This window comes from Equus przewalskii, chromosome 1 (assembly GCF_037783145.1).
Source record: "Equus przewalskii isolate Varuska chromosome 1, EquPr2, whole genome shotgun sequence".
NCBI lineage: Eukaryota > Metazoa > Chordata > Mammalia > Perissodactyla > Equidae > Equus > Equus przewalskii.
Genome location: NC_091831.1, coordinates 124,403,395 through 124,424,639, shown reverse-complemented (window position 1 = coordinate 124,424,639; position 21,245 = coordinate 124,403,395). Strand labels below are relative to the sequence as shown.

The window sequence follows — 21,245 nt, the reverse complement described above, 5'->3', positions numbered from 1 at the left end:
GCTAGCACTCAGTGGGGAGACCTCACTCACCAGAGCTGTGGGCAAGGGCGAGGACTTGCTTCAACACAGGGGCTGGAAGCACTCTAGAGTAGCTAAGAGGGCTGGCTCCGGGACCACAACCCCTGGCATATTCCTGATGCTGTTCTTTTGTGGCTGCGTGACCTTGGGCAAATTACTCTCTAGGCCACCAGTAATGGCACCTACCTAAGGTGACTGTGAGGATTCAAGACAAATGAGACGCTGCATATCAAGCCTGGTACCTGGCACACACAAAGAGCTCACTAAACGTCAGCTCGCACTGCTTCTCCTCTGGTTGAGCTTTCTCTCCCTCTGCTTCATGACGAAGTTCGGTGAGACGGAAATAGCTCCAATAGATCTGGGTCTCCCCGGCTCCACTTCTCACCCACAAGTCACTCAACCCGTTTTCCTCATCCTGTAAAATGGGCACATGTCCCTTCCTCGAGGGTTGACGTGAATGCTTGGTATGATTGACTCAGATCGGGTTTTCTTCCCTTAGGCCCATCAACATTAACCCATTCATCATCGTCCATTTTACCTTACATTTTATAGGATTTATTTCCCTATCTATGTGAGTCAACTGATCTTAAAGCCTCCTGGAACACCCCACAACTAGAAGGACATGCAACTAAGATATACAACTGTGTACGGGGGGTTGGGGGAGATAAAAGCAGAAAAAAAAAAAAAGATTGGCAACAGTTGTTAGCCCAGGTGCTAATCCTTAACAAAAACAAAAACAAAAAAAACCTCCTGGAGTCAGGGCCAGGAACCCTGAGGTTAGGCCGGTGCATCTTTCATGTTTTCACCAGCTCGGGGAAGCACAGAGCACGCCTGCCTAGCTCATCCTTATAGCCCTGGCGTTTAGCACAGCACCTGGCCTCTGGGAGGCCACCTCCCCATCCTACAACTGGAGCCAGAGGATGTCTGCCTGTTGTGAAGAAAACGGCGGCAGGGCCAGGGCACTGCCCAAAGGGCAGGGTGGGTCAGCCTCTCCCGGGAAGACTTCACTCTGCTGGAATCACACAACGATCCCAAGACAGACACTAGGGCTCCCCGTGTGCTTCAGGGCCGGCAGGCTGAGCATGCACATATGCGTGTAGACATAACTACCCCAGCACATTGGTATAACCCTTCTGGAAAACCTAATAGGACCTTGCATATTAGCCTTATGAATGTTAACTTTTGGTCCAATGACTACTTCTAAGAATTTATACCAAGAAATTCCCAAAATGTATACCAGAATGTCCACTACAATTGGTAAGTTGGAAATAACTCAAACATCTAACCATTTGGTTAAAATTAAGCAAATCAGAAGTTAATCAACTACTACATAGCCATTTAAGAAGCTTTTGAAGACTCTTTAGAGGTAGAAACTATCATAACATTAAATAAAGGAACAAAAAAGCCACCATGTAAACCTCTGGGTTTGTGAAATAATTTGCTTTATACATTGCTGAGGTTTTCAAGCGTATATTCTTTCTACAGTCTGAACAACGAAACGACGAAAGATATTCCAAATAAGGTTCCAAAGCTGGCCCAACTTTTTGGTGATTGCTTTGGTGCTTGGTTTTTTAACAACTCTTTTTATATCTTTTTCTCAAAATGAAGATTTTAAAGAAGATAATACACCAACTACTAAGTCTTGCCGTGAGACCCAAAGTATGCAAATTTACTATCGAGTTGCGTATCCTCTCAGCAAAGCTATTTTATCAGGTGACCAAAGAGAAGCTCCCCCGATGAGCGCGTAGGTTATCCGGCGTGCATCGGAGGAGCAGCAACGGCCTGCTGGACTCAAAGAAGCCATCCCCAAAAAACTGTATAAAAAGATTTATTGAAATTTATCAATGACAAACAGACATAAAACTCAAAGTTTGGCTCTTCTGAGGGGGAGGAGAAAATCCGGGCAGATGCTCTTCTGTACAGATGGAACACGGGCTAGGGAGACACACGCTACTTGTAAAGCAATCCAGAAGAGGGACATGAAAGCACACCTGTGCATTCACTAGGAATTTGCGGTCACTTCAGATTTCCACTAGGTAAGAAAATACAATTTTGCGTTAGTTTTTCCGTGCTCCGCTGTATGAAAAAAAACCCAGCAGACATGCAGCAATGTCTCCCGCGCTCAGCCTTGTAAAAATGGTCTAAGCACAGAAGCACACGTGGAAGATTTCTCTCGTCATTTTGTAAAACAAAGCGTTCTAATAGTTTACAGAACAAGACAGGACAGTTTTTTTTTTTTGAATCTTTTAAAGAGGTTGAAGTTTGAGGGTTTACTTCTTTTGTTTTAATTATTATTACCAAATCTACTTTACTCCTAACTCATAAGCCTGCTGTTCTCGGCTCTCTGGCTCACAGCTCTTAAGAGTGACATCAGAGTCCTCTTTGTAGAGTGAAGCCCACCACCAGCTGTGAAGAGGGAAAGGGAAGGGAGACCGGGACTGTGCCCATCCAGTGCCAAAACACGCCTTTAGGTTGCTATTTACAAACCAGGGCATCAGGTGCCTCGAACAGGCCCAAGAAATGCAGAAACCACGGCAAGCAGAACAAGAGGTAAGATGTGGCTGGTGCTCAGCCCCTCCTGGGCTCTGAGAAACCAAACTGTGGCCAGCCATGGCCTTGCAACCAACTAAGAGACTCAGGAAACACCAGGAAACGTAAGAGGCCTCCAAACCGTCCTCTCTGAGAGTAAGGAGCAAATGCTCACTTGGTGTGTACTCAGCTATCGCATTTACAGGGGCAGAACCAGACACAAAGAAAAAGTAGGGGAAAAAAAAATAAAGAGTGGCAGTAAAAATAGTATTTTATTCCACCCCCTCCCGCCCTCCCTCCCCCCACAACCCCCAGTACACTTTTCCCCTCTCGTTCCCACAGCAACGTTACAATCAGAAAAAAATAAGTTTCGGGGGGCGGGATGGGGAGGGGGGTATGGGTAAAAACAGTCAAATCACAACAGGAATTTTTCAAAATAGGTTATTCCACTTAGTCATCATCTTCTCCCTCATCTTCAGGTTCTCGTTTTCGCTTCTGACCCCTTTCTTCTTCTGGAAGAGTAAGAAAAAGGCATTTAGATTAATCACTGATCCTGCCTCTAACCCAGCCCACCCGCTGGGAAACCAAGGGACCACACAGCTAGGAAGCTTTGCCAACCCTGGCAAACTGAGGCAGGGCTTCTTCCTGCAAGCCAGGGAGGCCCCTGTGGTCTCAGATGGGCTCGCTGTGCCCACTTCCAGGTCCTCAGGGCCTCATCAATCTACTGCCAAATGAAGGGGCCAGGCTGCAACCCGCTGAGAGTAAAAAGGCTGCCATACCACCAAGATCTTCTTCATCTTCCTCATCATCTACTTCCCCGTCATTATAACCTTCTTCATCCTCCTAGGAGAGAAGATGGACACCAGACATTAGGAATGCCCCTGGCCTAGGGACGTGCTGAGGAAGCCACTTTCCCTGACACTGAACTCCAACACTTGCCAACAATGTGTGTGGTTTAGACTTCCTGACCTGAAGTCCCTGTAACTCAGGCAGCTTTCCAGTCTGCACGCTCTAGGAGAACAAGGTCCCCTAGCCGGCTCTCTGTCATCTAAAGCAGGCTGTCCTTGCATCTGTCCTCACTCTAGCTTTGGCTTCAAGGGAAGATCCTACTTTCAGCAAATCCAGATTCTGTGGGCGAGTCCAACCTCCCCCCACCCAGCCCCTTCACCATCTCGCCAACTTGGATCGCTTGGCGGGTAAGGAAGGGGAGGATAAATTCAAGGCCCCCTGAGGAGATCATTCCCAGCTCCTTGAGATTCAGCAAGCATGTATTCACTCTCAACCCACGACCCTTCTTTATGCTGCTCCTGCAAGCGCCGGGCTGGCAGGATGCTGAGTGTGTCTCCTAAAGCACCAGGCGGCCCATTGTTTAAAAAGAACTTGGTGATAGACTTCTTTTTGTCAAGGGAAACATCCTTTTATAATGTCACCAAATAGCTCCTTAATCAGTCTGTTCGCTAGGACTGTTTTTTGTGTGTGTGTATAAGCTCTCCTTTACTGGAAGCTGGAAATCTGCAGATGGTCAATGAGATTACGAAAAAAAAACAAGAAACAAAACCTGCACGCTGCGCTCCAGTGACAGGAAGAGCAAAATGAAAAATCCATTAGCCAACATGACTTACCGCCCTGTCCTAGGGGGACCTGTTTTCCTAAGTCTTTCTTTCAAAACACTCACAATATTCTTCAGAGGTAAGCCTAGCAACCTACATGTAGGGAGAAGAGAAACCCAGCAGCTCAACGAGGCAGGAACCCCCTATCTCACCAGCTTCTCCATCCGCCCAGACCTGCCATCCCATGCCTGGTGTGGGCAGGCTGGGAGCTCCTGCTTGAGCCCGCTGTGTGCAGGCAGGTGTCTGGGCCCTGATCAAAGGAGACAGGAAACTGGGGCAGAAGGCAAGTACCTTGTCCATGCTGTTGTCATTTTAATCCTCTCTGGGTCTAACTTTTGTAATTAACAAGAGTTGACTTAAGACTTCTGAACAAGTCCCGGAAAATGACTCTGCCATACAGACTCAGAACCGAGAAACATAAAGCCCAGCACCCAGAGCCAGGACTGAGGAGGTGTGAAAGCCTAAAATACTAAGTGGTCAAACGTCCCCTGTCGGTCACTGTCCTTAAGCATTCTGCTTACAAATTATTTTACCCTCTTAACAACCCAGTGAGCTGATCCCTATTTACAACCCAGTTGTAAATTGATGCCTATTTTACAGATGAAGAAATGGGCTCAGAAAGGTCAAGGAACTTGTCCAGGGACACACAGCCAGCAAGTGGTAGAGCTGAGATCCACTCCCTCACAGACTGTACCCTGAATCTCTGTAATACATTACCCCCTACAGACATGTCACAGACTTTGTTAAAAAACTGGGAGCCAGCCATTGTGTCAGGACAATGGCACTATTTCCACTGTGTACAGGGGGCCCTCGTCACTTTCTGATTCGGGATCCAGCAGTGGCTTATCCTACTTCCCAAAAGTTCAAGGCAGTCTCTGATTTTCCTGAGCACACTGTAAGCGCTCAGTGAATATCTGAACTAACATACGAATGCGAAAAGGCAGAAAGTGGGGCTGTGGATTCTCAGAGAACCAATTTTCATGTAGAAATAAGGCGTAGGCATTACCCCAGCAGGTGAGTCCCCTCTTTACCTGCCTCCAGAATCACCTCTCTACCCCTCCCAGGGCAGCTTCAAGTCTTGCCTCCCCCAAACCAGGCCAGTAAAAGGCCCTAAAATGGACTCATTTCCACAAGCAGGGTTTGGGGGCTGCCAAAGGCTGGGCGCTGGGGCAGTCAGTGACACTGACTCAGAGGCAGCAAGCAAGGGGGACTTGGGGAGACGGCACCCGCACCCAGCCCAGCCTCTTACCTCCTCCTCTCCACTCACATCCTCCTCTTCACCTTCCTCCTCCTCCTCCTCGTCCTCCTCGTCCTCCACTACCTGAGCATCTTCATCATACTCTTCCTCTGTGCAGTGGAAATGGGGACAAGAATGGAGGTGGTGGTGAGCTGGCTCCTCCCTCACAGCACAGGACCCAGGCTGACGGGCCTGGCACAGGGGGTCTGGTCTTCAGCGTGGGCCCACGACCCTCTCACACCCGCACAGGCCCAAAGCCTGGATGCTCTAACGTGACTGAACACAACCTAAAGCAATCCCAAAGATAAGCATCCTACAGCGACTGGAAAGGTAAGCCCTCCTCCCAAGTTTTACAAAAACAAAGATCCCTTGTGGAGGCTGAGACCACAGGGAAACTGCCGGATCAGAGGAACAAATTACAGGGCCTGGGAAAACGGAGAAATCAATTCATTTAGAAGAACATCTGACGAAACTCCTCGCTTTAAAGCTGAGAAATTGGAATCCCAGAGGCGAGAAGTGACTTGCTCAAGGTCACACATGGAGTTCGTTGCAGAGCTGGGCCTAGAAACCTGATCTTAGGACTCCAGCCCTCGGCCTTTTCTGTCACACCACAAGATGGAACACACTAAGGTAAACACGGTCTGAATATCTTGCTCATACTTCCACCCAACATGGAGAAACAAACTCTCATGTCTGAATTAACCAGGCAAGTGTCTCCAGTCTCAACCTTACTCTGGCCCTGAAGACCTGCAGGGAGGTCACACTGTGCTGGCGTGTGGGATGGGGACAGGAGGAGGTGCTCCTTTCTTCCCCTTCTCTCCTGCCTGCAGGCCCTGACTGTCATGTGCTGCCAACATGCTGCCTGCTGCCTCCTCCATTTCCCGGACCCCTGGGGCTCTTGAGTCCACACCCCCAAGTCCTGTGGTCCTGTGGGCTACAGCCACCAGGGGGCCCCACAACCCCTTCAGCTCATGACCTTACGTCTACTACTGGACACCCAGTTGGGGAAAGGGAACCCTCAGGCCACACCCTACCTTCATCTATCCACTGACCCCTTCCCTGTGAGAGTGTCTGAGTCCAGGGTCACACCATAGAGAGACACTGTTGAATCTCATTCCCCAGGGGACTTTAGAAAAGAAAACAATTGAAGGGAAGATTCAACTAGATGGTTTTTAAGGAGTTACAATGCAGTTGGAGAATCTCAAGATGTTTTTCTCTGGGGCTCACATCCTATTCTTTTAGGGGTGACAATGAGACAGATTAGGGACAATGGTAAGCAAAGCAGACAGCCCCAACGCCCCTCCTTACTTCTGGAAAGAGGTCGACAGCCAGCTAGCCCTCAGCGGCTGGTGGGGGCCTCCGTCAGCCAGCCCCCCCTCTGTAAAGCAGGGGGGAACCCGGCCTGCCCTGGACCTTCCCCTCCACCACCCACCATCTTCATCCTCCTCGTCGTCGTCCAGGCCCTCCACGTAGCCCTCGGCGTCCGAGTCGGGGGCCTCCTTGTCGTCCCGGTCGTAGCCGTCGAGGTACGTGAGCTGCGGGAGGAGCTTGAACACGTTTTCTCGGTAGTCATTCAGGTTGGTTACCTCACAATTGAAAAGGTCTAAGCTCTTGAGGTTTTCTAACTTTTTCTGCAAGCAGAAAAATGAAGTCAACAGTGAGCAACAAGTGGGAGGTGGGGGGGGCGCGGTGAGCAAACACCCCAGGGAAAGAGGTGGGGTGCTGTGCGACAGCGGGAGACCTCCAGGCTCACAGGCCATAAGGGCAGTCTGCTCTGGCTCTGCTGGGCCATGAGGTACGTCCAGACTTATCACCTCTGTTGGGGGCCTCAGCTTCTTCCCCTGGGAAATGGGGGGCTGGACTTGAGGGTCTCAAAGCCTCGTCCAGCGCTAACTCCTCTGTTCTCCAGTCCCAGCTCTCGCCTCAACATGACCGGCTTGGGACTCACCGGGCCTCCTGGGGCAGGAGCCAGGAGCTCTGCTGCTTCCCCGGACTGAGGAGCCAGAGGGGAACTCAAATGGAGACGTGAGCTCACAACCAACTCCTGCGTCTACTAACAACGACAATGATGCCAGCAGTTAACATGGCACTTCGCGTACTGATTTGGTTTATCCTCACAACCCCGAGAAGGCAGAAACAACCACTAGTCGGTTTTATAGATGAGGAAATGAGGGCAGAGAATTGGGATTTGATCAGGCAGCCCAACTCCAGACCCGCGCCCTTACTCACTGCAACACCGCCTGTCAAAAGGGACAAGAGGGAAAACGATGGAGGACCCGGATTCTGTCGCTGGAACCTAACACGACCAGCTTTGTCAAAGCTTTCTCCCAGATGGGTTCTAACCCATAGTACACCTGTTTGGTGGCCGAGGAAACCAAAGCCCACGGAGTGCGAGGGTCAGCCGGCTAGCAAGAAACAGAAACCTCTCGACTTCCCACCCCACGTCTTCAAGGCACAGGTCTGAGAGCACCCATCCTCAGCCAAGTCCCAATTCCAACGGGACCAGGCCTGACGGGGGAGTGAAGTCCCTCAGGGTCAATGTCGGGAACTAGGCTGCTCTTTCAAGATCTCACGATTGAGACCCAGGCATTCTCAGCAGAGGGTCAAGGAAGTCTGTGCTGTGTTCTGGGTGGGCAAGCCGAGGACCCCCCAACCAAAGACAGCTTCGCCCCCTCAGGAGGCGAATGTAATGCATCACACTGATAACCAGGGAAGGGGAGCTACAAAAGCATGTGTGGTATGGGTGGGGGAGCAGGGGGTGTGCGTGTGTGTGCATGTCGGATCTCTAACGGTGACTGATCACAATGTTTTGTATACTCGATCCTCATACCCTGCGCCTCCCCAAACACATATACAGAACTTCAAAGGTTCTTTTTATAATGAAATTATGAAATCAAGACTTCCAGGTAGATCAGAATAGCTTTGCTTTCCCCTAGGAGATGCGTGGGAGAGAAGTCCTACGGGAAGCTTATTCTAGCAGTCGACCCCATGCCACAGATGGGCAGGCAAAGTTTGAGCTTGGAAAAGTAGTGCCAGCTTCCTGTTCTGTCACCCTAGCCCGTCCACCAGCCCTCCTCAAGCATCCACAGAGCGCAAGGAGTGCTTTTTGGATAAGAACCCTACAAACTAAAACTGAGGGATGTCCCAACCACCACCTTTCATACTCAGAAAAGGGAAATGCGGCAACTTGGCAAAAATATCCACATGGCCTTTTCCTGATCTGAGACGCATGGTCCATGAAGTGATTCTTATGTGTACATTTACAATAAGTGTGTTTATTTAACATGATAGTATTTCTGTATTTCAAAAAAGCTATTATTTACTCAGTGACACATCTTGTTGACAAAGTTGATTTTCTTGAAATCAAGGAAAAACAGCCATTCAGATCTGGATAACGTAGAAGTTGTTATTCTCACCATGACTTGTCCCTTTCTGGCTAGTACATCAGTGAAGTTTGGGGGATGTTCAGCTCTGTGAGGATGAGCAGAGGAGCCAGAAACACTGTCCAGGCCTCTGAGGCCCTGGTCACTACCACGCCAAGGACTGGAGACCAGGGCATTCTTCCCGATGCCACGTGGACCAAGTTCTGTGTGAGGCTCCCAAACCACACACTCTCTGCCATCCCAGGGGGCCTGTTTCAGGACCCACTCATCTCCCACCGTCCAGAGGCACTAGCCTCAGGCCAGTGACCTAAGGAAAAAAGAAGTGCCCACCTCCAGGGTCAGCTTAATTCTTGGATGGCTCCTCCTTCCCTAAAGAGGGAGACTGAGCCATGCTGTACGCCAGAAGAAATGACAGCTCAGGATTCCAAAGCTGAGCAGAAACTGTATGAGGAAAAGCACTAGACGAGAAATTGAGGCCAAGGTCTGCCCTCACCCCAGCCCAAAGGCCCAGGCTGGCTCAGTGACTTCTGTCAAGCTATTTAACTTCCCTATGTCTCAGTTTCTCTTGGATGAAGTAGAAATTACCACTCCAAGTCTATCTCATAGCACATAACAACAGTCAAATACAGTAAGCTAAGTGAGAAAAAGGACATTATACAAACGCAAAGGTACTATTCCGTGATCTCAATCCTGCCCACCCCCGCCACGGAGAGGGGACCCACATGACTCACCAGTGGCTCTATTGTGCTGAGGTCTTTAATTTTGTTGCCACTTAAATTTAGATGCGTGAGGTTCGGACACTTTTCTGCCAATACTTCCAGGCCCCCTGAGATTCTGTTATCGCTTAGTTCAAGCTAAACAAGGCAGGAGAGAAAAAGCAGAAATAGCTCTTAAGATGAAGGCTCCGGGCAGACAGGCAAGGAGGGGAAAGTTGCCTCAAGAATCGTCAGGCGTGTTGGCGCATGCACCTGGCTTCACCTTCAATTATGCTCCCTAAACACGAAGTAATGACCCCTTGCTCCCCCCGGCCCGCCTCCCGTGCACACGCTCCTACACTCTGTTTACCTTCTTAAGTTTGTTTAACTTTGGTAAGTTTGCGACTGAGGTGAGGCCTACGTTGATTGTACTTAAGAACTCCAGTTCTTCAAATTCATCTGTGAGGCCTTCGATTTTGCCTTCATTCGACCGACAGTTGTCCAGGACGAGCTCTTTCACCTGAAAAGGGAAGGGGGCGTGAATGGAGGCGAGGAGCGGAGCCTGGGGCAGGGGAAGGGTGTCAGGCCTCCTTGGAGGACAATGAGACAGCCAAGAAGCAGTCTATCATACACGACAAACAGCACTTCTTCCAGCTCCTCTGGAGCATCGCAGTGACAATGCCCACCCTGGTCCTTTTGCATTCAGCAATACTGAGGGGAGGGGCGGTGGTCGCATGAGCAGAGCTGCAGAACCAGAGGGCCACTCGAGACAGGGGCCTTGGCCGGACTGGAGAAGACAAACTCAATAAGCCCTGCTGCCACTGGCAAGGTTGGTGTTCTCCTTCCAACCCACTGCCATATTCTTCCAAAACTCCATTAAAAAATAAAGCACCACAGTCCCGCGGCACCAGCCTGACCACATTCCCGAGGCCAGCTACTTATGCCTCCCATCCTCAGCCCCGCCTCCCTCTGTGTGCTGATGGGTCCCAAGGCGGCGGTAGGCTTGCTCTCACCTGCTGCTGCCACCACAGCCAGAGCCTGCCCCACAGCAGGGGCAGCAGACCAGGGATTCCTCCAACTCTCCCTTCTCTAGACCAGTGCTGTCCAATAGGACTTGCTGCAACAATGGGAACCTTCTGGGCTGTCCAAGAGGAGCCACTAGCCCACGTGTGGCCACTGAGCACTTGCAGTGTGACTGGTGAGAATGAGGAACTGAGTTCTAAATTTTATTTTTAATTACTATAAGTGTAAAGAGACACATGAAAGTTACCATATCAGATATCAAGGCTCTAGACTTTGCTCTTCAGGGTCCTGAGAGCAGATGTGGAAAGAGAGAAGGGAAATCTGCAAACCCAGGATGGACCTGCAATGAAATGCTGAGGTTGGCAAAGTCCAAAAGCTGGTCTTCAAAGGCACCTCGGCGGCGCTGTCTGTCCCCTGCCCAAGTCCCCGAAGCAGCTTTGCCCTGTTAAGAGTTCTGAGATTCTCCTCTCGTCTCTTCCTACCCAAAAAGTGGGCCCTCAACCCCTTATTTCTAATGAGGGTAAAAAGCTACCCTCTCTTTCCTTCGTTAAAAGGCAGACTTGGGGGTCCGGCCCCGTGGCCGAGTGGTTAAGTTTATGCACTCTGCTTTGGCAGCCCAGGGTTTCGCAGGTTCGGATCCTGGGCGCGGACATGGTACCACTCATCAGGCCACGCTGAGGCGGTGTCCCACATGCCACAACTAGAAGGACCCACAACTAAAAATATACAACTATGTACCGGGGGGCTTTGGGAAGAAAAAGGAAAAATAAAATCTTAAAAAAAAAACAAAAAAAAGGTAGACTTAGCTGAAGGGGAGATTTCAGGCTCCAGTACTGATGGTAGGGAGACAGACTGAGGAGGAATAATCAAGTCTCTGGCCTGAAATGACCCAGGGGAGTCAGCATGCGAGGCCAGGGTGCTTGGCCATCCAGCCTGATGCCCAGAGTTAAACCATTCCTGTCCCTGAGCAGTCTGGCTGCTCCCTGGCCTTTCAGGTCTGACAGGCACCTTAAAGGTGATTGCTTCTGGCTGCCCTTGGTGCTCGACACAGCATCCCCACCTGCCTGCTCCCTGCAGCCTCCAGGAAACACACACTGATGTCACCTGGACAGGATGCCTCCCTGGATTCCACCCATGGGTTCTGATTTCTCACCCATGGGTCACACGGTACAGGCCTGTCCTTCTCAGTAGCAGCCCCACATTGTCTGAAGGATCATTCCTGCCCCTCAGAGCCTTTTCTTCTCCTAGATAAGCAGATGGGCCTTCTAACCAGTCCCTCTAGGGCGTCTCCCACCTCAGCAGGGCAATTTGCTGAGCTTCTTCCTGCAGGGCCCAGCATGGCCAGCATGCAAGAGTCCTCCAAATGCTCCTCCCTCTTGGGCATCTCTAGGCCAAGTGCCAACTAGGGGGACGAGAAGCCACAGCAGGCCAACCGTGTCCATCCTCAGTCCACCCTTACCAGTGGGCAGACTAGGGGAGCTCGGAGCACATGTGGGTTGCAGAGGCCTGCAGCTGCCCTGCTTTCTGCTTCTCTGGTGGAGAGAGGCACACCACGCAGGCCAGGACAGCAGGAATTTATCAAGAGGGGCAAAGCCAGGTGCACAGCTCTCTCCCAGAGCTAGCAAGCTCTTGGCCGAGGCACTGGTGCCAAGGCCCACCTTTCCCTTGGATCTGGGATGAGAGAAGTTAAGCCCTTTCCCACTCTCCCAGGAAAGGCCAGATGTCTAGGTCAAGCCACCTTCTCAAGGTCACTGACAACAGTGCCTGGGAATAAATCCTGTGAGGCCTTCTGCCCTAGGGCAGGAAGTCAGTGTAGAGTCAGGAAGCCAAGCCTTAGGGGAGAACTCCTCCCCCAGCTGCAGTGAACACTGGTCACAAGGCCCACAGTCCTCTTTAGTTACTCGGTTCCTTGGAAGGCCCTGGGAATTCTTTAAGCTCCACCAAGGAAAGACAAATATGAGAAGGGATTCCAGTTCACCCTCAAAGATTTCAGACATGCAGTTTTTCTAGACGGGTCAAGGGCTTCTCCTCTTACAGTCAGTAGCCAAGGAGAAGTACTCAGTATTGGGGGGGGGGGGGGCGGGGGGCGGTGCGCAGTGCTGGAGAGTCAAGGGAATTCCTCCCAGAAGTCAGCCTCTTTCCCAGAGAGGCACAATGCCGCCTGGGAATTCGACAGACTGATAAGAGGTTTCAGGCCTGGCTCCCAGCACCACACCCAAACTGGGGCCATTCCTCTTGGGACCATGTGCAAGCCACTACTATCATGTTTTTATTAGTAATAACCAGGTGCACTCTAAGTGCTTCACCCGCACTGGCTCATTGAATCCTCACAATCGCCCAAGGGGGTATTCCCCTGTCTTACTGCCACATCAGAACCACCTATCCTAAAGGCCCAGGAATGGTCACAGGAGGGTGTCCACTGGACCGAGGTGGTCAGTGTTGCCGCAAGATGAGAAAGGGCTCCTCATGGCTTCTCTGATGTCCCCAGATGTGGGGCAGAGGCTCTCCTAGACTCCCCAAGTCAATCCTACGAGCTCCCCTGACTGCACCTGCCCCCCCTGGCCTGTCTTCTCACTGTTCCACCAGCCGTGCGGGGGCCACTCCCAGCAGTCCCCACCCTGGTTACACTTCCTCAGTAACCAAAGCACAAAACCCAACCCAGACCTCACTTAGATGACACTGTAGTCAGGGAGTGAGGATCTGAGAAGGGCTGGGGGCTGGGACCCCGCTCTCCCCAAGGAGCAGGCGGCTGCTTCCACTCACTTGGGAAGGAAAGCCTGTGGGTCTGGAGGGCCAGGTGGCTGTTACAGGTCGGGGTGTGGGCCTCTGGGATCCCCCTGGTTTCTGCATTTCCTTCCTGGAGGGGGTTTCAGCCCTGCTTGGGGTAAGATCAAAGAGGAGAGGGAGAGGCCTAGGCTCAGATCCTGAGTTTGCTGACATCACCAAAAAGCCCAAATGAGTTGGGGAAACCCATTGCTTCTTTGTGGGGTGATGTGTCACATTGGGGATGGCAGGTAAGCTGCCTGTGAAGTGTCTGAATCGGATCAAACAGGAAAAAACAAAAGTGCCAGCCCAGCAGCCGATGTGTGGAAGTCACTCCGGCCTCCACTGTCTTCGGGCTCCAGGGCGGGCTAACGTGTTTCAAAACCTCCGACCCACCCCAGCATCCCTTAAAGGGACTCTGAGCCCCTGGCGGCAATCCCCCAACTTCCTCCCCTCTCTCCTCTCCACTCAGTGGCCACCGCTGTAAACCCTTTCACGGGAAGAGAACGGGCCTTTTACATCCAGGGTGTGTTCTGCTTAAAAAAGAAAAAAAAATTAAGGCCCATTTCCCCCGCCAAATCCTGGGTGTGAGCTAAGTGGAAAGTTAAAATTAAACTGAAAATTTGTACTTTGGGTTTAGACTCTCTCCCAGCTCCACTGGCCGTTTAAAAATAATCCAACTGTGGTTACTCTCTCTCCCGTCCAATGACTAGAATGACTGCTTCTATCAGGAGCTTTTCAAACACCCTAATGACAAACCTACACAGGATCCTCTGCTTCATTCCCCACGTGTTAACGCCCAAGAGGAGCCTGCAGATTCACACTCAGCCCCCAAGAGATATCACTGGGGAGGCACTGAAGATTCCCAAGAAATCAGACTACCTGGCTCTGGCATTTCCTGAAAAACTTGTCCCCAAAGCAAGGACGCAGCAGTCATTTCTCACCAGTGGGAGCTGAAACGTCTGTGATAAACATGAACACATTATTACTCTAAGGAACAACCCGTTGCTTGTTTCAAAACTGTGAAATCTTGTCTTTATGGAGCTCTCAAATTTGACCATTCCTCTCTATTCCCAACACTGCAGTCCTGGTAATGGTCATCTAAGTCACCCTAAGCCATCTTCTGCCTCCAAATAGGGTCTCTGTGACAGTGGGGACACTGGACTCCTGGGAATAGGCCTCGACTTAGAGGCCAAGGACTCGGTTAGCTGGATGACTGTGCCTCTGTTTCCAAGGTTTCATGCTCTGCCTGTGCACAAAGGGGATGACGATGTCTGTTTAACCTATAAATTGCAAGTTCCAGCCTGGAAAAGCCAGCCCCGGTGGTCTACTGGTTAAGATTCGGCAATCTCACCGCTACAGCCCTGGTTCAATTCCCAGTCAGGGACCCACACCACCCGCCTGTTGGTTGTCACACTGTGGCAGGTGCGTGTTGCTGTGATGCTGAGAGCTATGCCACTGATATTTCAAACACCAGCAGGGTCACCCATGGTAGGCAGGTTTCAGCAGAGCTTCCAGACTAAGACAGACTAGGAAGAAGGACCTGGCCACCTGCTTCTGAAAAAATTGGAAAAGAAAACTCTGAGAATAGTAGCTGAGCATCACCTGATTTAGTACGAGAAGGTGAAAGGATGGCACAAAAAGACTGGGCAGGGTTCCACTCTACCATACACAAGGGTCGCCAGGAGTCAGAATCGACTCAATGGCACTAACAAGAACTAGAGTCAGACTCAATGGCACTAACAAGAACTAGCCTAGAAAACTTTCCTGGCTTTTTGCTGCCTGGCGAAAAAATTCAAGCTCCTAAACTGACCTAAGGAGACCCTCTATTCTCCATCTCCCCCAACTTCCTCCAACTGCATCGCTCCCACCTCTTACCTTTGCATTACAATTCTAGTTCAAGCCCCCTCCCCAGAAAACCTTCCTGGCATCTAGGCATCTAGTGCTGAGCATCCCGGGGCACCGCGGCAGCTGCCACATGAATCATTTAATCGTGTATTAAGCATCCGATCCTCCTAGAGGTCAGGGACTGTCCTTCCCCGTAATCAGCCTAGCAGGGAGCGGACACCAGAGAAAATGCTTAACAAATGTCCTGTTTATTGCGCCAGGCGCAACACGAGGTGCTGGGCATACAGAGTGCATCGAATCATCGTGAAAAACTTACAGTGCCACTGGTCCCACAAAGGCTGAACGAACACTATCCTTTTATGAACAACAACTTTTTGTGTGTGTGTGTCTTGGGTCCCCAAGACAAGTATAAGCCCCTGGGAGGCAGATGGACTGTGAACACTCCTCCTGACCTGACCCAGTGCGCAGCCCACAGGTCTCTCCCCTGCAAGAAACCTCTCTCTCCGACAGGGCACTCTTGTGACACTGTTCACATGGACAAATGCTGAGAAGACACGGAGGTGACAGTGAGCCATAGTTGGGGTCCTTGCCAGCAAGAGGTGCAGTGACAGGCTAGGAGCAGACAGGTGGCTGGTAAACAACTCCGCCCCGTGTGCCAGGTAGTGGGCCTGAGGCAGGGACAGTGCATTCTTCAAATGCCTCTACCCCAGAGAGGATGGACACACTAACGGCAGAGAAGAGGGACCCAGAAAGACTAAGAAAGAGGACGCACTATATCAAAGTCAGCACTAGTCATATAATTTGCAGGTCCCAGTGTGAAAATGAAAATATGAGACTCCTTGCTCAAAAATTATTAAGAATTCCAAGACAGTGACAGCAGCATGTTAAACTGAAGAGTAAGGCCCTTTTAAGCGCAGGGCCCTGGGTGACTACAGAGGTCACACACCTGTGAAGCTGGCCCTGATTTAAAAGGACAGCTTGGGCCTAAAACAGAGCCTTCTGAAGGCCAGAACCAGAGAGAAGGAAGCTCAAGCGAGAACCACTCTTTATTTTTCTAGCACTTCCTGAGGCGACGTGGAGAGGCGGACAGAAGGCAGGCTCCCGAGTCACACAGACCGGGCTCAAGTCCAGATTCTCCACTGACGAGCTCATCTCACCCCTCTGGAGCTTCCGTTTCCAAAGACAATACCTAGGGTTGGATTAAATGAAACAATGGACTTAGAGCATCCCCAGCTTGGAAAAAGCCACTTGCCTTCCTTCTCCTTGATCCACAGCCACCTTTATCACTGTGTTCACAGTGATGGCACAAGAGTGCGAGCAAAGCAGGCCAGAGACTGAGTGACCCAAGCCGTCTGCAGGGCTTCCTCATGGAACACACCAGGCCTCTTAACAGTCTGCAGAACTAAGATGGCGTGCCCTCTTGATTCTGCATCTACACCTTGTTTCTTTTTTCCCCCCACTAAACTTGAGTCCTGATTTTCTTTTCTTTCGCTGAGCAAGAGTTCAATAAATATTTGTATCTTTGGTTTCAATCTTGTCAGTCCCTGACCAGTTTAGTTTTCAGGTTCCAGCCTTGCACAGAAGAGAAGAGACAAATCAGACTGACCCCGTGTTTTTGGTGCGCATGGGTTTTAAATAGGTCAGCTTTTAAATGGGCCATCCCCTGGTGCAGAGCCCATTACTAGCTAGAAGGCCAAAACCAAGGCAGAGGGAAGGGGCGTCTTCCCAAAAGTGTTCCAAAAGCACGAGAGTGTTTCAGGTTTTGTCGTTTTAACCATAAGTTTTGCTTAACAGTCAGTGCAGAAAACCTGCAAAAATCAGTCAGGTTCTGTGGGGGGAACAGCAAGGCTCTGGGAGAGAAGTCGGACATTTTGAAAGCTAGAAGGGCCCTCGGGTTCATCTAGGTCAGTGGCTTTCTGACCACAACCCACAGTAAAAAATACGTTTTACACCTTGGGTCAGTGCACACATGTTTTTGTCTGTGTACAGGCACACACACTGAAACAAAACTCACCCTTACAATTACGCCTTCCGATTACACTAAAAAATAAATATTTTTTAACACGACCCACAGTTTGTAAAAATGCTGTTCTAGTTATCCCTCTTTTTCTAGAAGAAGCAAGGTCCAGAGTTGGCCTGGAGCCCAGAGCTGGGTAATTCTCCCGCCACACCACACCACACCACACCACACCGCTGCTCTGGAGCAGGATTCACAGGCCCTGGTGGAAGGGCATGGAGTGAACAGAAGATCCACGTAGCTTCGGTTTCTGCTCGCAGGAGGCTGGCTGCAGCCCCAGTGGCAGCTAAGACTCAGGTCTCCTCCGCTCTCAAAGATCTTTTAAAAGCTTCACCAAGTGGCAGGGGCCCACATTACTTTAAAAACAAAACAAAACCAAATCTCTCCAAGAAAAAGGCATCTGAACCTCTGGATTTGTCTGTCGCCTACAACAGAGCTCTGGAGGCTCCGGGTGGGAGCACATGGCCATGGGAAGCGGTGACGCCATGCCCATTATTTTAGGCAAGCAGGTCCGGGGCGCGGCAGCGGAGATGAAGCTGTGGGGCGGGTCACAGGCTAAGCACGGCTCGGGGAGGGCCCGTATTAACATAAGTCCCGTGACTGGCTCCGCGCTGCCCCGGAACCGGCCTCCGAGCCCCCTCCGGCCCCAGGTGTGGGGAGGACTTGGTTTCTGCCTCACCAAGACAAGAGGAGCTGGTTCCACTGCAGACGCTTCTTCCAGCCAGGACAGACTCTGGGCAGCAACCCCAAGACCAGTGGGGTTGAGTGTAGGACCTGGGCCTTGCGCTTGTCGAATGTCACCAGCCTGTTTACCTGGGGAAACCCTAGCAGAGCTGGGGCTGATGTTACGCCTCTGCTCTTCTCCCCATAAACCTCATTCCTCCCTTCCAGCCACTCTAGATGCCAGTCCCCTTTAAGGACTTGCCAGTTCCACTTCCTGCAGGAAGACTTCCCTGATTGCCCAGCCCTGCCCTAGCCATGCCTGACTGAAGAGTACGTGCAGGACTGTTCCCAGAACAGCAGGGACTAGGTCCAGAGGGCTGTGTGGGGGCAGGAAGTGGGGAGTCGTAGTCTTGGGTCTGACTTTGCTGGGGGGCGGGGTGCAGTGGAGAGGGAGAGATGAGCGTTTTGGAACTGGTGGATGACATAACCAAGTGAACATCTAGCAGACTACAGCTTCTAAACGGCTGTCCCTTCTTACCTTCCGTGGGTGCAGAAGGCCTAAAGAAGCAGAAGCTGGAAGCAGAGTCCAGGGAAGACACTGGTCCCAAAAGGTGGTGTCTGAATGGTGACCAGAGGAAAAGGAAAGGAGGACAAGAAACACTGAGGTGCAGCGCAAAGGACGCTCGTCAGGCAGTCTGACGGCCCGGACTCTGGTGCCCACCTTGCCACTAACTTGCTGTGTGCCCTGGGGGAAGTCATGTCTAGTCTCCGGGCTTCTGCCAGTCCCTAATCCATACGCTGGACAAGGGAGCCTGAGCACAAAGACGAGATCCCTTCTAGTTCCACATTCCTGTGGGTCCATACACTTTTCGTACCACCCCACATCCAAACTCTGTTACTGTTCCCCAAAAGGAGGTGGGAGATTGTCATGGGCCAAAGGAGTACAGGATTCGTCATTGAGGGATGCCAGAAAGGAAATCTGGGGCACTGGGCAATTATCCCGGATAATTACTGAAATGCGAAAATCAATCATCTAGTCTCTTAAAAACACACCAGGATCACAAAAACAGCCCCCAGAGGCCCAGGGTATTGGGTTCCAAATGTGGGAGTCTGGCACCGTCCCATCTGATGTCTGCCATCTCACAGAGCGGCAGGGAGCACGCACCTCAACTCATGGAGTCCTATTTCCTGCTCAACAATCCCGTGGTTCATAAAAAACCCACACTGTCCACGACGATCTCATTAAAGAGCCACAGCACTGGCCCCATGCAACAGAAAAGCCATGAGGAGACTGAAGCCCTAGAGAGCAGAAGGGGCAAATCCTGGCCAATCCCCAGTGCCTCCTAGCAAGGTAGTTCATCTCCGCCACACCCCTCTGCCAGCCTCCCTGACCTGCAGCAGACATGGGGGGACCACCTGGCACTTTCCCACATGTTACAGTTAACCAAGCACTCCCTCAGGCTCGTCTCACTGAATCTGCAGACAGCTGGGAGTCTCCCCATCCCACCCCTCCCAGGGAAACTGTCCTGTCCACCCGGCCCTCTGAGAGCCGCTGCTCGGCCACAGGACATCTGGCAATCGTTTTTCCTGCTGTCTGTCCTCCAAACACAGCCTTGCTAAGGTCTGAGGTCTCAGGGTCTCCCTGGTGCCCTGCCCAGAGGCGTTGGCTTTCAGTAAATTCTTGCTAAGTGGGTAAACTGGACCCGGTCAATCAAGCTAGAGGAAAGGTGGCCAAGGGCTCTGGAGAATCATCTAGATTCTAAAAGGCTCACCCCTTATTCACTTTCTGAAGCAAAGCACCCGCTAACTCCTTTCTTGGGCAAATCAACAAAAATGGCTTCCTGAGACTGGCACAGATGTTAGCTGGGGCCAATCTTACACAAAAAAAGGCTTCCTGGGCCTCTGAAATCAGATTCGGGGATTTAAGCTGGGCTGGCTGGGACCACTTGTGGACATCCTACGGGAGTCCTCGGGGCCAAGAGAAACTGAAGAGAGAGCACAGCCCAGGGTCTCTGCCATGCGTCCTGTGTTGACCTTGACGGTTGCCACTGCCCGTGGACCCCCGAGTGGAAGAGTGATCTGCACAACAAAAGTTAATTCATGTCCTCAGTTTCTCTCCTCAGAGATCCATGAGCTGGCAGTTCCAAACCTCTGCCCAGCCCAGCCACATAACCCATCTAAGACACCACACCATTCAGACTCAGGTCTGGGACACTCCCACAGCCCTCGGACGGGCCTCTGCTGAATTTCCAGTGGACTTGTAAAAAGTGCTTCAGAGAACTAAAGGACTCCATCATTGCCACCTCTGGGGAACCAGCGGATCCAATCCAGCAACTTGGGCAAGTGACAAAGCTAGGTGGAAACCCAACCCAGTGATTCACCCAAGGTCACGGCCCACTGTGGAATCAAACCTTGGGCCCTTCTCAATTCTCCTAACTTAGGGCCCACACCCCAAAGGCTCACAGGCCTCTCCTTGAAGCAAGAGGAGGAAAAAGAAAAGAACTGTTAGGAAAAGAGCCCCAGAGCTGAGCCCAGCCCCTCCTCCCTCCCAGCCTCCTGGCGTAGAGCTGGAAGTGCCGAAGAGGCAGGGAAAGGCTAAGCGGCCTCTGAGACAAAACCTTCGACCTTGGCCTCCTTCCCTGCCACCTCTACCCCAAATGAAAGCAGCACTGGCAATGACAGAAGCAGAGCAAACACCGCGGCACTGAAGCCCTGGTGTCCAGCCACCAATTGGAAACCACTGATTTGGGAAGAAATGGGAACCAATCATGCGGAAGAATCTAAAGCTGGGGAAAAGTTGTTTCTATCCAAGGCCACAAAACAAACCAGCCATGGGTCACATGTAAGAAGCAATTTAATCTCAGTTCTTTGTCCTTTAAAGAAACGTGACACGTGCAACTTGCTTTAGTCTGTAAATTAAATGCTTAATGCAAAAGTACTGGTGATGGAAGTGCAAGGAATGCTGAGAAGTAAATGTTAGTTCCAGATGTCTCCTAACAGGAAGGGGGAAAACGGGAAGCACGGAATGGGAGAGAGCAAGGAAGGAATAGGGAAGCGAGGGGCTGGTGGAAGGAAGGGGCGGAGACGGATGGGACACAAAAAGAGAAGAGAGGGAGAGACAGGCACTGAGAGAAAGATACAGGCAGCGAAAAAGGGAGAAGAAAGGAGGAAGTTACAGGCTGTGTAGGTTTTCCTTTACCTGCAGAGTTCTGCCATCTTCACTTGAATTTTGGTGATAGAACTTTACCCATATTTACTGTTTTTAATAATAGAGTACAAGGTGAGTTCATTGTTGTTCACAGGTCTACAGCTGCTTTAATTTCAAAGCGCTAAAAACCAAAACCAAAAGCCTTACAACCTTTATGATTCTGGAAGTCAGGGAGGGGTTAGACAGCTAAAGACAATGTAAAGAACATAATGAGTTTAGTCTTCATCAGAAGCTCATGAAGGAGGCCCCTG

At 51.1% G+C, this 21,245-nt stretch overlaps 1 protein-coding gene across 13 annotated transcripts in view; it reads right to left on the bottom strand.

The window, feature by feature from the left end:
- Window positions 1-2,800: 2,800 nt before the first annotated feature.
- Window positions 2,801-21,245, bottom strand: part of ANP32A (acidic nuclear phosphoprotein 32 family member A) — a 38,568-nt gene continuing 20,123 nt past the window's right edge. For 5 of the 13 annotated variants that reach the window (XM_008526083.2, XM_070622426.1, XM_008526080.2 and 2 more), the window contains exons 2-7: window positions 9,843-9,992; window positions 9,509-9,631; window positions 6,827-7,025; window positions 5,407-5,504; window positions 3,327-3,390; window positions 2,801-3,059 (exon numbers count right to left, since the gene is read on the bottom strand). In XM_008526083.2, the coding sequence (XP_008524305.1) occupies window positions 2,998-3,059; window positions 3,327-3,390; window positions 5,407-5,504; window positions 6,827-7,025; window positions 9,509-9,631; window positions 9,843-9,992 (696 nt within the window). In that variant the 3' untranslated portion in view covers window positions 2,801-2,997. Of the gene's footprint in view, window positions 3,060-3,326; window positions 3,391-5,406; window positions 5,505-6,702; window positions 7,026-9,508; window positions 9,632-9,842; window positions 9,993-10,742; window positions 10,854-13,258; window positions 13,371-14,140; window positions 14,221-18,324; window positions 18,787-21,245 lie in introns of those variants that run through there. The other 8 variants (XM_008526079.2, XM_070622455.1, XM_070622416.1 and 5 more) reach the window with 8 other exon arrangements.